General features: G+C 45.7%; 1 protein-coding gene across 1 annotated transcript in view; it reads left to right on the forward strand.

The window, feature by feature from the left end:
* The window catches only part of LOC122367599 (serine/threonine-protein kinase/endoribonuclease IRE1-like), a 159,757-nt gene that overhangs the window by 17,436 nt on the left and 125,621 nt on the right, over positions 1 to 16,700 (forward strand). Inside the window, exon 2 of the mRNA XM_043340861.1 lies at positions 1,094 to 1,296. Within this exon, the coding sequence (XP_043196796.1) occupies positions 1,137 to 1,296 (160 nt within the window). The 5' untranslated portion in view covers positions 1,094 to 1,136. The remainder of the gene's footprint in view (positions 1 to 1,093; positions 1,297 to 16,700) is intronic.

Raw genomic sequence — 16,700 nt, forward strand, 5'->3', positions numbered from 1 at the left:
TGGGCAGCGGTGAGGCCATGTGACGTCATCAAAGGTCACCAAAGGTTTTTGGCCAATAACTCCGTACAGGAACAAGATACAGACGCATGGATGGTCTCATTGTGTTCAGCTCGTCAAGGCGCATCGAATGATATACATGATGACCTCGAGGTCACGTGACCTGAGGTCAACCTTTGACCTTGACCTTTCGAGGTCAACATATATATCATTCGATGCGGATTGACGAGAGGATCACGATGATGCCCTTAGTTTGTTCCTATCTTGACTAATTCGAAAGTTATTCGAGAAAAACTCTCTCCATATCTAGCGCCGCCATTTTGACTTTTTCGTCCCCTGTGACGTCATCTTTGACCTGACCTGAAAATGACCTTAGTAAAAATTGTAGATCTTGGCCGTGCGTATCCGATGCCGTTTACTGCTTGTCGCTATCTTGCTTCGTTCTCGAGATCTCAGGGGGGGGGGGCGGTCATCCCCCCCCCGTCGGTGCGAAGTTGGCGCAGACCCCCGTCGGTGCGCGGGTTAACTTTGAAATTTGACCTAATGTGACCTGACCTTGACCTGCCCTTCACCAGAACGTAACCTAAACTGGCCCCAAAGGCTGCCTGACCCAAATAATCGCATTTTTCATTTAAAATGGACCATAAAACATGTATAACACAACACTTTCATATTGTGACCCCCAGACCCCAGTGACCTGACCTCTGTGACCTGACCTGGTATCTTTGCTTTGCTATCTGACCTGGACCTCAGATAGCAAAGTATGTGTTTGACGAACAATGTACCATCGATGGTTTTCAATAACTTACCAATTTACTCGATTTCACAGGTCAGGTCAAAGATCGGATTTTCAGGTCGTCATCGGTTTGACCTAGGTCAATGAAATTTGAGAGGGAGAGAAAGAAAGAAATGAGAGGGATAGGGAGAGAGAGAGAGCGAGATAGAGAGAGAGTGAAAGAAAAAAAAAGAAAGAAAGAAAGAAAGAGAGAGAGAGAGAGAGAGAGAGAGAGAGAGAGAGAGAGAGAGAGAGAGAGAGAGAGAGAGAGAGAGAGAGAGAGAGAGAGAGAGATTTGACATTATCTGATTTTCCTTGCAGGTACTACACAGCAGTAAGGTCTCATGAATTCTACTACATCGCTATGGAACTTGGCGTTTGTACAGTCAACGATTACGTGACGAAGAATGACAAATTCATCAGGCTTCGGAACATTGATGAAGCCACAATTCGGAGCATTGATGAAGTCAAAATACTCCGTGACTCTTCAGAAGGACTGGAATGGCTGCATAAAAGACAAATCAGTGAGTAGCAAAAGGAAGAGTGAGGCAAAGTGGCCACCGTAAGGCCCAGGCTCCAGGACGCGATTTTTTTGTGCTATTTTGCGATTTTGCGATAATGCGATATCGCGATATCGCAAAAAGCTAAAAAAATCTGATTTTGTTTCCGATAATACGATAATGCGTGAGCGATAATGCTGGCATTTAACCCTCGCAGGCCGAGTGGGGGGGGGGGGGCAGGTGCCGCCCCCCATAGAGGTTTTTTTTCTTCGCGATAGCTCCGAATACGCTGGCGATAGAGAGCTGAAACTTGGCATACCTGGGGCCGTATTCATGTTGATCATTTTCGTAAGAATTTTATTAAGGTTGATCTACTTCTTAAGTAATTTCTTTTTATTCACGTGAACTCCGTCGATAAAAACTTAAGAAGTGTCGACGTGAATACCAAATTATACTTACGAAAGAAAATCGACTTACGAAGTCGACGTGAATACGGCCCCTGGCCTTTGATTGAAGCCAAATCTTTTGACAGCAACTGCATTTTCAGGTCAGGTCAGGTCACTGACCTGTGACGTCATAAGTGAACCTATGCACGGTCTTCAGATGTCGCAACTTCGCAACGCCCTCACTGCCAGAGAAACTTTCACAGGGAAATGAAACTTGCAGGATCTAGTTGCAATTACGAGTCTCACAACTTGTATTTCGTAAAGGTAATATGAGGTCAGGTCATTTTCGTGACCTCACTATTATAAGTCAATGGGGAAAAATTAAAACTGCTATTCCGGCGCCGGGAACGATCTTTAACTATCTCAAGCACACAGAATCGTGATTTGAAGCACTCCTTGCAAGGTAAGATGCGTCACTTTTGCAATGTTGACCTTGCGTGACGTCAATTATGACGTCATCAAGGTCATATTAGTTTTTCGTCAATAACTTCCGATCAAATTCAGCTAGCGAGTCGGGAAAGCCACCAATGGACTCAACAAGATCTGCCGTTTCGAATGATAATGGTCATTTCACGATGGAACCGTGCAAATTATATTAGCGGGAAGTTGCGCCCTAGTCACCTCCCACCTCCGCCAGCGCCAGGTCGTGCCTCAACACGGAACGGGCCGTGCCACCTAGGTGCGCCGGGGAGAACTACAGGTCGCATAGTGCCACCAGATGTCGCGCAAACACGACAGGCGCAGATAAATAGATTTTAGATCGTGGGTGATATATTGCAACAGCGTTGATTTCTACCATGCATGTACAGGGTGATTTTTTTTATTTGTTAAAAAGTAATGAGGTTTAGTGGGGTTAAAATGCAAATATATATTGTAAAATTATATACCAGCATGACAAGCATTCTGGGACATTTTGATTTCATGCAGACACGATGTGAAGGAACGACCATCGTGTATTTTACTTGTGCTTGAAGTTGCCCCCTCTCTCACCGACACGAATCAGCCCGCCTGAGCACGTGTTGAACAGCATCATGGACTCCCATGCTCATTAGGCGGACTGAAAAGGCTCCTATCACCCATTTTCAGCTCTGCCAGATATTTCCAATGTTTTCTTGTTATATCTGCCATACCTGGGTCCAAAAACTAGAAGTCTAGAAAGGGCAGGTCGAGGATTTTGCTACTGGCGGCCCTGGTGGTGTCTGATTCGCTGTTTTTGTTTCTCCATGAGGACTGATTCTTCAGAGGCTGCACACACGCCAGATGGACCGTTTGAAGGTTATTTATGACTACAAGCTTGTTCGTGCATTATTTAACGTCTTTCTGAGGTATCTCCTTGATGATCGTACGCTTCGAACTGCCTCAATGCTTCAAAATCATCGTTTTGTGTCGTTCCTTACTGAACGGCGGTGGACGATGCGTGCCCGATTGGTGGGACATTTTCAGGCTCCATTGGGGCCGAGGCCTTCGGTTAAAAGGGACAAATCATGACACCATACAAAATGTCCCAGATTTATCTATCACGTGCATTGCTTTTTTGCACAAGATTTTTCGATTTAGGGACCACCATTGACGTTTACTTTTTAACAGTTAAAAAAAATCACCCTGTATTTTAGCAACTCACAGCGTGGGCGCAGGCACTGGAACCACAACGGCTACCACAACTGCACGTAAGTATGTCCGACATACGACTTATGTTTGGACTCTAGGCAACGCTGCCCAAGCGGCCTTTTCCGTTAGGACGCCGAACGACGGAGTGCGCGCAGCAATTTTTTTTTGTCTCCCTCTGTTCTTTCTAGGGCGTCTTTCAGAAGAGCCCAGGAAGGGGCCAGGGGTCGAGGCCAGCCAATGCCAAAACACCGAACTATAGCTCCGCCCGGACTCACTTAGCAACCTTAACGCTAAGCGAAATGATCCAACTTCGTGACCTTGGGGCGCTGACCTGACCGTGACCTGAGGTCAACACCCTAAGTTGACGTGACCCAAACAAATAGTATATCATTCGACGCGCCTGAGCGAGTCGAACACGATGCTGCCAATATCGCGGCTCTGCGGCCACTTTTTGCGAAGTTAGATATTCACCAAAAACTGAACCGCACCTTGGGCACTTGACCTAACCTCAGAGGTCACCAGTTGATCTAGGACCTTAAAATTGGTTATCACTCTCTTCGTTTCGCAACGTCGCACACGCTCATTTTTTCCGCGACGCGCTAGCTCCACCAGGGGCGAAACGGCGAGGGGGGTCGTACCCGCCCCCCCCCCCTCCCTCGGCCGGCGCGTATATAGAAAACCAATAGGTCCAGCGAGGGTTAACCCGCGCCCCTAAGGGAGCCAAAACGGCCTCTTGTTCTTTTCCCTCGATACCTTCTAACTAGCCCGGCACCGCCTGGGCTATTTCCGTACCCACGACAGCCTGGGGGGGTCGGATCCGACCCCCCCCTGTTATCTCGAGAAGCAATGGTCGCATCGAGCCCCGCGAGGCGGCGTTCGAAAGGTCTCTACGAGACCTTCCCAAAGCACTCTTAAGATTTTAAGATTGAGGTCAACTTTCGGGTAAAGGTCAGGTCAAAGGTCAAATTCTGGGGTTTTGCATGATTAGGCTTACGGACAGCGGAATCGATAGCTGATGCTCAAAACTCACCAAAAATGACCTCAAAGGCCTAGTGAAAGTACCATGTGCGTATAGGGGTCATACTAAGTACGGATCAAGGTCAGGTCAGGTCATGAAAGGTCACGGTTTTCACTTTCTGCTACATGGGCGTGCGACACATGTTTTATGGCTTATTTTTCACGCCGAATCCGATGGTAATGGTTATATGTGACCCCAAGTCACTGTTCGGGTGATAAGTGGGCATTGAAAGCATAAAAAATCGTTTATACCATACGTAACTAAACGAGGGCTGAGAAAAAAAGGTCAATTTTTCAACTTTTTATTTTTTACATAAACATGTACTTTTCTAGCCTTGCAGGCGGTGGGGGGGGCATTTTTTTGCCCCCTTTAGTTTTTTCGATATATCTCAAGAACCGCTGCGCCGATCGTCACACAACTTTCAGTACCCTCCCGGGAGCAGCTAGCGCACATGGTGACCAAAAACTTTTCCAAAGGCTATGATAGGTTGGCCGCTAATGACGTCAGAGTGACGTCATTTTTGCCATTTTCGACCCCAAAAAAGGTTTCGCGGGAAGAGCTGTCAGGCCTACAGCTTTAGAGATACATAAAAATGTTTTCGGCATAAAAGGTGTGGAATTAAAAGGGCTACAAAACTGCTATTTCGGTTTTGCGAAGTATTTGGATTTCGACCCCAAAAAATCAAAAAATAGATTTGTTGAATATAATAGCCAAAAAATCCAAAAAGTTTTTTGAATTTTGAAAAAACCGTATTATATGTGATAGTCCCTACCGCCTTCTATCTACATACCAAATTTGAGATCGATACCTCTTTTTTTGGCCAAGTTATAGCGAAAAAACTGTTTAAAATTGATGACGTCAAATTTTTAAACTCAATTTTTAGCAATTCTAGACCTTGTAGCGCAAAACAAAGACCACCATTAGACTCCCCGTGACGAGCTGCATCGAATCGATACCCATTTAATGCAAAAATATCAACTTTGAATTTTGACCTTTTTTGACCTGACCTTTTTTATAAATTTAGTCCGAATGGTTGAATGGGCGGATTTGAGGAGTCAGAGCCCGCACTAAGCATAGCTTGTTGTGCTGACCCTGACCCCACCACCCGATCGCGCAATTCCAGTTGTATGGCAGAATTTTGTTCGAACGTTTAACGTGCCCTCACGACTGGACACGGTCCCCTCCGCTCACTCACGTTACCTGGCTTCTGTGCGGCCCTGCCACAGACACGCACGCCATTACACGTAGGAGCTAAATGTGGCCGCCCGCACCGGGGCTTGAACCGGGCTCTCACCACCGGCTTAGCGTCGACTTCCAGCGCTTTTATCCACTCGGCCACGGAGAGGACAAGGGTCAAGGTCCACGGAGAGGACCTTGACCTGACCTCCACCAGAAAGTGACCTAAACCGTACCTGATGGTCTTATAACCAACACCATTGAGTTGGAAATGAAAAACTGGCCATAAAACATGCATCGCATACAGACTTGTGATCAGCTCAGTTGAGCCGGCTCAAAAATCAGCTCAGCTCATGAGCCGGCTCAACATTTTGCCAAATTGTTGAGCTGTGAGCTGAGCCGGCTCAGTAATGCATTGAGCTGAGCTGCTGTCTGAGCTGAGCTGAATGAGCTTAAGCTGAACTGAGCTGAGCTGATTGAGCTGAGCTGAGCTGAGCTGAGCTGAGCGAGCTGAGCTGAGCGAGCTGAGCTGAGCTGAGCTGAGCTGATTGAGCTGAGCTGAGCGAGCTGAGCTGATTGAGCTGAGCTGAGCTGAGCTGATTGAGCTGAACTGAGCTGAGCGAGCTGAGCAGTGCTGATTGAGCTGAGCTGATTTAGCTGAGCTGAGCTGATCCAGTTCTAATTCTTTTCAGTTCATGCTTGGAAATTAACTCAGGCTTTGATGCTTCAGCTATGAGCTAGCTATAGAGTGAGCAATTACACTGCCTTCGTGATCGCACTGAAAAATATCAAAACTCTAAAGAAATCAATAGTAATCACTAATCAAGCTTAATTTCTTTCAGCCAGATTGCATGGAAATTGGAAGACCAGGGTCTTGGCCAATTTACAGGCTAATACAGCCAGTCTCAAGTTTCAAGTCTGACTGCAAGATGAATACCTACTGTCAGGCTTTGATGCTTCGCCTTGACACTCTGCTCCGCAATGTACAATTCAGCATTCTTCACTTTGTTATTTAACCCTCGCCCATGTAGGGGGGGGGTTGGTGCAACCCCCCCCCCCCCCCTGAGGCTTTTCGAAAATAGTGCAAAAACGGCGGCGCGCAGCGCCGCCAAATTTTGAGTACCTTATGGGGCAAACCTTGCGCATCTTTTGGTAAAAAAAATTGACCGGGTCATGTCAGGTCACGGAGTTATGACGTCACAAAGGGAACAGCCTCCGGCCGGATTTTCACAAACTGAGTGCCAACGCCCGAGGTTTCCTGCCGGTGGTACGGAGATCGGTTGATGGATCGTGATGAAAATTCCCATGCATGTTGGGGCAAGTATTGGCTATCATATGGTATAAGAAACTTGACCGGGTCAGGTCAGGTCACGGAGCTATGACGTCACAAGAGGAACAGCGTCCGGTACTATTTTTGAAAAGCGCCCGAACCACTATTTTGCTAATTCTTGTCACCTCAATGGGAATATGCAGCAATATTAGCTTCTATAGGGAGCAAATGGATCTCCCAAATCCAAAAATACAATCAGATTTCAAAAATTTAAATTTTGATTTTTCGAATTTCTGCCGCCGACTGTGACCTTGCCGACTTCCGGCGCTCCCAACGCGCCATTTTTAGAGCTAGGGAAACGAAATACATACCAAACGATAGAGAATTGATCAAGGAACACGATAGTGAAGATTTCAAGTCGATATCTCCCACCGTTTTGCCGCAATCGCCGCCGAAAGTTGAAAAAAGTCTATTTTTCTGAAAATTTGACCTTTGACCGGTCAAAAGCAGGTCAAATGTTGACCTAGGACCAAAAAATATACCACCAATCGCGAGATCTCGGCGAGAGCAATCCGTTGGTCTTTTCCGCTAAGCTCTACGACGCTCCGTTTTCAAACGCCAAGGGGGGGTCGCACCAACCCCCCCCCCCCTGCATGGGCGAAGGTGGCAGATCGCCGTTTACGGGCGAGGGTTAAGCAGTTATTTAAATTAATTTTATCAATAAGGGTTCTTACCTCTGCATAAAATATTTACAATTAGGAATTAGCAAATAAAGTTCCTCTTCGTTGGTTGAATGTGGGCTAAGCAACCATATCCTATTGAAAGTGGGGTGGGGCAGAGGCGCTAATTGGGACTCTCACCTTCTGATGTCCATTATACCTATGGGAACAGCTCCCTTATTCACACACCGACTATGAATTATAATAGTGTTGACATTACCTTGGTTGAGATCAGGGTGGTGTTATAGGTTTCACTGATAGCAGCACGCTGCTATCACACGTGTCAAATGGGGTTTCCATGGAGATATAAACAAACTCTTATCTCCAAGTTCCAACACTACCCCAAAATGTAACGCCAGCTCCTGGCAGGGTGCCAAGAGCGGATGGCGGCGTGGGCGTGCTGCTCTCGGCCGTGAAACACCGCCTAGTTGAGATGATTCCATGACGGTTTTTATCGTCTAGAAGATTTTCGTCGGACAATTTTTCGTCCGCAGATTTTCATCCGACTTTTTTCGTCTCACATTTTTTTGTCTGTACATTTTTTCGTCTGTACATTTTTCGTCTGTACATTTTTTCGTCCGTGCATTTTTTCGTCGGGACATTTTTTTCTGAGCGGAAACTGAGCTGAGCTGAATTGAGCGGATACTGAGCTGAGCTGAACGGAGCGTGAGCGGAGCGCAGCCGGTTTGAGCGGAGCGCAGCCGGTTTGAGCGGAACGTGAGCTGAGCTGAGCCGCGTTAAACTGAGCGGGAGCTGAGCGGGAGCGGATAAGACGGAGTTGAGCTGAGCGAGCTCACTTTTTTCTTGAGCTGTCACAAGTCTGAATTCGCATAACCTTAGTAAAGTTGGGCTCATGTGGTGACCCTTGGTGACCTTTGGTGACCTGACCTGTGACCTGACCTGGTGTGACCAGTGACCTCTAATAGCAACATATGTACTAGACAACTGACGCCTTATCGCTGATTTTCGACAAAATGCGTTTTACTCGGTGTTATAGCGCTTTCCCTAGAAGCCCCGCGAACGGTGAAACATTTTATCTTTGACCTGACCTGTGACGTCATCGGTGACCCCGAGGTCAATGAAATTTGGTTTCCTTCGACAAATTTGACAGGGCTATCGAACGCCGTTTGAATTTTCCGGATCCGTCCAGTAGTTTCGGAGATACGGGGGGGGGGCAAAAAAGTGCCCCCCCCCACCGCGCGGAAGGTGGCTGCTAGGCCCACCGCCTGCCGGGCTAGACGAGCTTTGTCCCAGGAATCTAGTGGTGCCATTTGTTTTCACATGCGATATTCAGAAGTGCCTCTAATTCACGAAAATGTTTATGACGTCACAATGCCCTATGCATGTTGGAGCTGTTTTTGACAATTTGGGGGTCAAAAATCAAGATAGAAAAATGAAATTTGGGACATCTAATGTTCTAATAGAGCTCTATAACATATATTCCGTTTTTTTTAATTCTCAAAATTTTGGATTTTATTTGCTGTTTTCCAAGAAATGTAGTTTTTTGATTTTTTTGGGGTGAAAAACGCATTTTATGGAAAATCCGAGATAGCCATTTTAAAGAACTCGTTGAGTTGCGTCTGTTCATGTCCTCAAATTGCAATTTGCTTTAAACCCTGATTTTTTGCGATTTTTAAAACATTTAACAACTTTTTGACTAAAAACGCTATCTAGTTACATCACTAAAATCGATATATCTAAAAAAACTGAAAATTTTTTCTTCAAAATTACACAGAAGACGTCAAATTGATGGGGGAGAAGGTATGCCAATTTTGAAGTTGATAGCATAAGCGGTTCTTGAGTTATTCAAGAAAAACGGAGGGGGGTCGGATCCGACCCCCCCCCCCCCCCAGGCGTTCGCGGGTAAACGACAGCAGATTTCGTCACCAAACTTTAACCCTCGCCGGACCTATTGGTTTTCTACATACGCCCCGGCCGAGGGGGGGGGGCGGGTACGACCCCCCCTCGCCGTTTCGCCCCTGGTGGAGCTAGCGCGTCGCGGAAAAAACGAGCGTGTGCGCCGTTACGAGACGCAGAGATTGGTACCCGATTTTAAGGTCCTAGGTCAACCGGTGACCTCTGAGGTCAGGTCAAGTGCCCAAAGGTACGGTTCAGTTTTTGGTGAATAACTTCGCGGAAAATGGCCGCAGAGCCGCGATTTTGGCAGCATCGTGTTCGCCTCGCTCAGGCGCGTCGAATGATATACTTTTTGTTCGGGTCAGGTCATTTTGGGGTGTTGACCTCAGGTCAAGGTCAGGTCAGCACCCTAAGGTCACGAAGTTGGTCGAAAGGGGTCATGTCGCATATCATTCGATTCGGCAGGTCTTCCTGAGTCCATTGGTGGCTTTCCCGGCTCGCTAGCTCAATTTGATCAAGAGTTATTAACGAAAAACTAATATGACCTTGATGACGTCACGAAAGGTCAACATTGCAAAAGTGACGCATCTAACCTTGCAAGGAGTGCATCAAATCACGATTCTGTGTGCTTGAGATAGTTGGAGATCGTTCCCGGCGCCAGAATAGCAGTTTGGATTTTTCCCCATTGACTTATAATGGTGAGGTCACGAAAATGACCTGACCTCATATGACCTTTAGGAAAAATCCGAGATATACAAGTTGTGAGACTCATAATGGGTACTAGATCCTGCAAGTTTCATTTCCCTGTGACATCTCCTCTGGCAGTGAGGGCGTTGCGAAGTTGCGACATCTGAAGACCGTGCAGAGGTTCACTTATGACGTCATAGGTCAGTGACCTGACCTGACCCAAAAATGCGGTTGGTGTCAAAAGATGCGGCTTGGATCAAAGGTCAGGTATGCCAAGTTTCAGCTCTCTACCGCCGGCGTGTTCGGAGCTATCGCGAAAAAAAAACCTTATGGGGGGCGGCACCCGCCCCCCCTCGGCCGGCGAGGGTTAAGAACCCCTCCGGGCATCAATTTTGTACGTTGTTACCAAAACTTTCTCCAGAGGCTATGATAGGCTGGCCGCAAAAGTCGTCAGAATGACGTCATGTTCTGCCATTTTCGACACAAAAAAAGGTTTCACGGGAAAAGAAGTCTGGCCTATTGCTTTGAAGATACAGAAACATGTTCAGAACATAAAAGGTGTAGAATTGAAAGGGCTATAAAACTGCCCACTCGGATTTTTGAAATGTTTGGATTGTAACCCCCTAAAAACAAAAAAGTAATGTTTTTTATATAAAGCCAAAAAATCCTAAAATTTTTCGAAATTCGAAAAAACGGAATGAATATGAGAGCCCCTACCACCTACTATCCAAATACCAAATTTGAAAATAATACCTCTTTCTTGGCAAAGTTATAGCGAAAAAAAAAAACAGATCAAAATTGATGACGTCAAATTTTCAAACTCAATTTTTTAGTAATTCTAGACCTCGTAGCGCAAAACCAAGACCACCATTAGACTACCCGTGACCAGCTGCATCGACTCGATCCCCATACTATGCCAAAATATTAATTTGGAAATTTGACCTAATTTGACCGGACCTTGACCTGACCATCACCGGAACATAACCTAAACTGGCCACAAAGGTTGCCTGACCCACATAAGATCATTTGACATGTAAAATGGACCATGAACATGTATCACACGACATTTTGGTCTTGTGCCTTTAGTGACCTGACTTCTGTGACCTGGTCTGGTATCAATGACCTCAAATAGCAAAATATGTATGTGTTCTACGGACCATTTCTCCATCGATCATTTTAATAGCATGCCTTTTAGGTACTCGATTTTACAACACAGTTCTTGAAATGCCTGTAAACAGTAATTATTTGACATTTAACCCGCGCCCTGATGGGGGGCATTTTGCCCCCCCCTGTGGTTTTTCTTAAATAGCGAGACAACAGCGGCGCGCAGCGCGGCAGCTCCGCCAAATTTTGGGAACCTTTCCGGGCATCAATGCGACACCTTCATACAAAATTTCAAGTCATAGGTCACCTTGGGTCACGAGTTATTGAGGTCAGACTGAGGTCATGTTCGAGTAAAAATGAGCTAAAAACATGAGATCTTTAAACGCTCTTAACCCGCGCCCGGCTGGGCGTCCTGGATTTCCACGCCCTGCTGGTGGGGGGGGGGGGTGTTTGAACACCCACCCCCCCTTCTAACTCGGCTCCTGGGCCACGTAGCGATACGCAGAAGGCGGCGTTCGAAAGAGCGTAAAAAGTAATGACGAAATCACTTCGGTCAATTTTTTGGTCAGGTCAAAGGTCAGGTCACCAGAGGTCATTGAAGGCAAAATTTCGCCGATTTCCAGGTCGAATGTCGACAATTTCCAAGAAGCCAACGCATAACTCGGGAACCAATAGAGCTACAGCGCCGCAGAAAACGCATTCGATAGCCCTATTAACGCCCTTTCTGAATAATTTTCTCAGAATTGACCTAACGTCAACGGTTTTGCCTGCAGGGGCAAAAACTGCAAAAATAGCCGATTTTTTTCGGAAACAGTGTTTCTGCAATAACTTTTGACCAAAGCCTTTTACGAGCTTACTTTTACCGGCATCGTGTTCCTCTCGTCAAGACGCATCGAATGAACTATAAGTTGACCTTGAAAGGTCATTTTGAAAATTTGACCTTAGGTCAAGGTCATGACCTGACCGGAAAGGGTCATGTTGCATATCAGTCGATCCGTATCGTCGAGCTGAACACATCTAAGGCGTTTCCATCGCTCTAGCATGCCTCTATCAAAAGTTATTTGCGAAAAACTGTTTTATACCATTCGTGACCTTAGATGACCTCAGGGCATAAACAGGGGTCACGGACACCATTTTCATGTTCAGTGTGTCTAAACCACTTGTAGTTCAGTGTTTGGGAGTGTTTATAATGTCTTTCGTCCAAAGGAGGCGCATTTCAATTTTCTCCCATTGACTTATAATGGGGAGGTCGCAAAATTGACCTGACCTTAGGTCATCGATATCAAAATTCTGAGATATACATTTTGTACATGCTGTTGCTCTTAACCCGCGACCTGGTGGGGGGGGGACTATTTTTTGCCCCCCTCCAGACTTTTCGATATATCTCCAGAACCGCTGCGCCGATCGTCACCAAACTTTCAGTACCCTCCCGGACATCAATTTTACACATTGTGACCAAAAATTTTTCCAAAAGCTATGATAGGTTGGCCGGAAATGACGTCAGAGTGACGTCATGTTCTGCCGTTTTCGACCCAAAAAAGGGTTTCGCGGGAAGAGCTGTCAGGCCTATAGCTTTGCAAATACAGAAAAATGTTTAGGACATAAAGGCTGTAGAATTGACAGGGCTACAAAACTGTTATCTCGGATTTTTGATTTTTTTTGATTTTGACCCCCAAAAATCAAAAAATAGATTTTTTGGATATAATAGTAAAAAAATCCAAAAAGTTTTTTGAATTTCGCAAAAACCGGAATATATGTGATAGTCTTTACCGCCTTCCATCCACATACCAAATTTTAGATTGATACCTCTTTTTTTGGCGAAGTTATAGCGAAAAAACTGTTCAAAATTGATGACGTCAAATTTTCAAACTCAATTTTTAGCAATTCTAGACCTCGTAGTGCAAAACAAAGACCACCATTAGACTCCCCATGACGAGCTGCATCGAATCGATACCCATTTTATGCAAAAATATCAACTTTGAAATTTGACTTTTTTTACCTGACCTTGACCTGACCTCCACCAGAAAGTGACCTAAACCGTACCTGATGGTCTTATAACCAACACCATTGGGTTGGAAATGAAAAACTGGCCATAAAACATGCATCGTACAACCTTAGTAAAGTTGGTTTCATGTGGTGACCCTTGGTGACCTTTGGTGACCTGACCTGTGACCTGACCTGGTATGACCAGTGACCTCTAATAGCAACATATGTACTAGACAACTGACGTCTTATCGCTGATTTTCGACAAAATGCGTTTTACTCGGTGTTATAGCGCTTTCCCTAGAAGCACCGTGAACGGTGAAACATTTTATCTTTGACCTGACCTGTTACGTCATCGGTGACCCCGAGGTCAATAAAATTTGGTTTCTCGCGGCAAATTTGACAGGGCTATCGAACGCAGTTTGAATTTTGCGGATCCGTCCAGTAGTTTCGGAGATACGAGGGGGGGCAAAAAATAGCCCCCCCCCCCCACCAGGTCGCGTTATAAACAGACCCCACCAGGGCGCGGGTTAAGTCTTAGCAATCGCTGAAAGTTTCAAAGCGATCGGTCACTCGGTGTAGCTATGACAGACATTGAAACTTTTTATGAGGTGAGGTCACTTCAAGTGACCTGGTGACCTGACCTTAAATGACCTTGGTCTGAAATTTTCACAACATGTGTAGAATTGATGTATGATAAGATGTACCAAAAACGGCGGCGCTCCGCGCCGCCGTTTTTGAGATATTGGCGAAAACCACAAGGGGGGGGGGGTGTTCCAACACCCCCCCAGCAGGGCGCGGGTTAAAACTACATACAGTTTACAAGAAATTTTAAAGTTCTTTAAATGGTTGTGTAGAAAAAAAGACTGCGCTACACAACTGCTATCTCGGATTTTTAAAATTGTGGGATTTTGACCAAAAAAAAAAACACAAAAAATGATTTTTTTAGAAAAAAAAAACAAAAAAACTTTTTTTCGAATTTCGAAAACACCGGAATATGTGTGATAGTCCCTGCGCTCTTCGCTATACATACCAAATTTAAGATCGAAACCACCTTTTTTGGCCAAGTTATAGCGAAAGAACCGTTCAAAATTGGTGACGTCAAATTTTTGAACTCCATTTTTAGCAATTCTAGACAACGTAGCGCAAAAGAAAGACCACCATTGAACTCCCCGTGACGATTTGCATCGAATCGATACCCATTTTATGCAAGAATATCAACTTTGAAAATTGACCTAATTTGACCTGACGTTGACCTGACCTCCACCAGAAAGTGACCTAAAACCAATACCATTGAGTTTAAAATGAAAAATTGGCCATAAAACATGCATCGCACAACCTTAGTAAAGTTGGGTTCATGTGTTAACCCTTGGTGACCTGACCTGTGACCTGACCTGGTATGACCAGTGACCTCTAATAGCAACATATGTACTAGACAACTGACGCCCTATCGCTGATTTTCGACAAAATGCGTTTTACTCGGTGTTATAGCGCTTTCCCTAGAAGCCCCGTGAACGGTGAAACATTTTATCTTGGACCTGACCTGTGACGTCATCGGTGACCCCGAAGGCAATGAAATTTGGTTTCCCTCGACAAATTTGACAGGGCTATCGAACGCCGTTTGAATTTTACGGATCCGTCCAGTAGTTTCGGAGATACATGTGGGAGGGGAAATGCCCACCCCCCACCGCGCTGAAGGTGGCCGGGAGGCCCACCGCCTGCCGGGTTAACACGCGCCGGGCCGGGGGAGGGGGGTTGTTTGAACAACCACCCCCTGCGGTTTTTAGCACACCTGTTCATGCATCTTTACCGCACATGTTGTGAAAATTTCAGACCCAGGGCTCTTACGGTCAGGTCACCAGGTCAGGTCAAGTGACCTCACCTCAGAAAAAGTTTCAATCCTCGTCATCGGTACACCGACTGAACGATCGCCTTGAAACTTTCAGCGATTGATAAGAGTAACAGTATGTACACAATGTTCATCTCTGTTTTTGATATCGGTGACCTAAGGTCAGGTCCATTTTGCGACCTCTTCATTATCAGTCATTGAGAGAAAATTGAAATGCACCTCTTTTGGACAAATGGTGTTCAAAACCCTCTCAAACATAGGCTCATAGGTAAACATGGCACACTGAATCGGAAAAAGAAAATGCACCTGCAACCCCTCTGTGTGCCCCCGAGGTCATCTCAGGTCATGAACGGTCATCAGCAGTTTTTTGGGTATAACTTTTGATGAAGACCTGCTAGAGCGATGCAAACACGTCAGATGTATTCAGCTCGAAAATACGGATCGACTGATATGCAACATGACCCTTTCCGGTCAGGTCATGACCTTTACCTGAGGTGAAATTTTCAAAATGACTTTTCAAGGCCGAAAATTAGTTCATTCGACGCGTCTCGACGAGAGGAACACGACGCTGCCAAAAGTAATGTCGTGGCTCTCTTGAGTCGAAAGTTATTGACGAAAAACCATTTTCATGAAAATTGCTATTTTTACAGTGTTTGTCCTCTGGAGGCTAAACCATTGACCTGAGGTCAAATCTGAGAACAAAACTCAGAAAGGTCTGTAAAAGGGCTATCGAATGCGCTTTTCCGCGGCGCTGTAGCTCTATTAGTTCCCAAGTTAGCCGTTGGCAGTTTCCAAAATTGTTGAAATTGACCACATTTGACCTTTGAGGACCTCTGGTGACCTGACCTTTGACCTGACCCAAAAAATGACCAAAATGTTTCCGTCATTATTTTTGACACTTTCGAATACCGCTTACTGCGTGTCGCTACGTGGCCCAGGAGCCGAGTTAGACGGGGAGGGGTGTCCAGACACCCCCCCCCCTACCCGGCGCGGAAGTCGCGGAGCACCGGCCAGGCGCGGGTTAACCCGCGCCCTGATGGGGTCTGCCAAGTAACGCCGTCTGATGGGGGGCATTTTGCCCCCAGGATCTCGAGAACCACGCAAAACAGCGACAAGCGGCAAACGGCGTTGGATAGCCCCAACGGAGAACTACCTGGTGCCCCAAATTCATTGACCTCGGTCTAACCGATGACGCAACAGGCCAGGTCAAAGGTCGAATTTTCACCGTTTACAGGCATTTCAAGAAATGCGTTCTAAAATCGAGTAAAATGCATTTCATTGAAAATCATCGATGGGGAAATGTATGTCAAACACATATTTTGCTATTTGAGATCACTGATACCAGGTCAGGTCACAGAGGTCAGGTCACTCAGGGTCACAATATAAAAATATTATGTGACGTTTTATGGTCCATTTTATATGCCAAATGCGATTATGTGGAACAGGCAGCCCTTGGGGTCAGTTGAGTTTATGTTTTGGTGAAGGTCAGGTCAAGGTCAGGTCAAGGACAGGTCACATTAGGTCAAATTTCAAAGTTGATATTTTGCATAAAATGGGTATCGAATCGATGCAGCTCATCACAAGGAGTTCAATGGTGGTCTTTGTTTTGCGCTACGTGGTCTAGAATTGCTGAAAAATTGAGTTCAAAAATTTGACATCATCAATTTTGAACAGTTTTTTTTTTCGCTATCACTTGGCCAGAAAGGAGCTA

This window comes from Amphibalanus amphitrite, unplaced genomic scaffold (genome assembly GCF_019059575.1).
Source record: "Amphibalanus amphitrite isolate SeventyFive unplaced genomic scaffold, NRLGWU_Aamphi_draft 000880F_arrow, whole genome shotgun sequence".
In the NCBI taxonomy this organism is placed as follows: domain Eukaryota; kingdom Metazoa; phylum Arthropoda; class Thecostraca; order Balanomorpha; family Balanidae; genus Amphibalanus; species Amphibalanus amphitrite.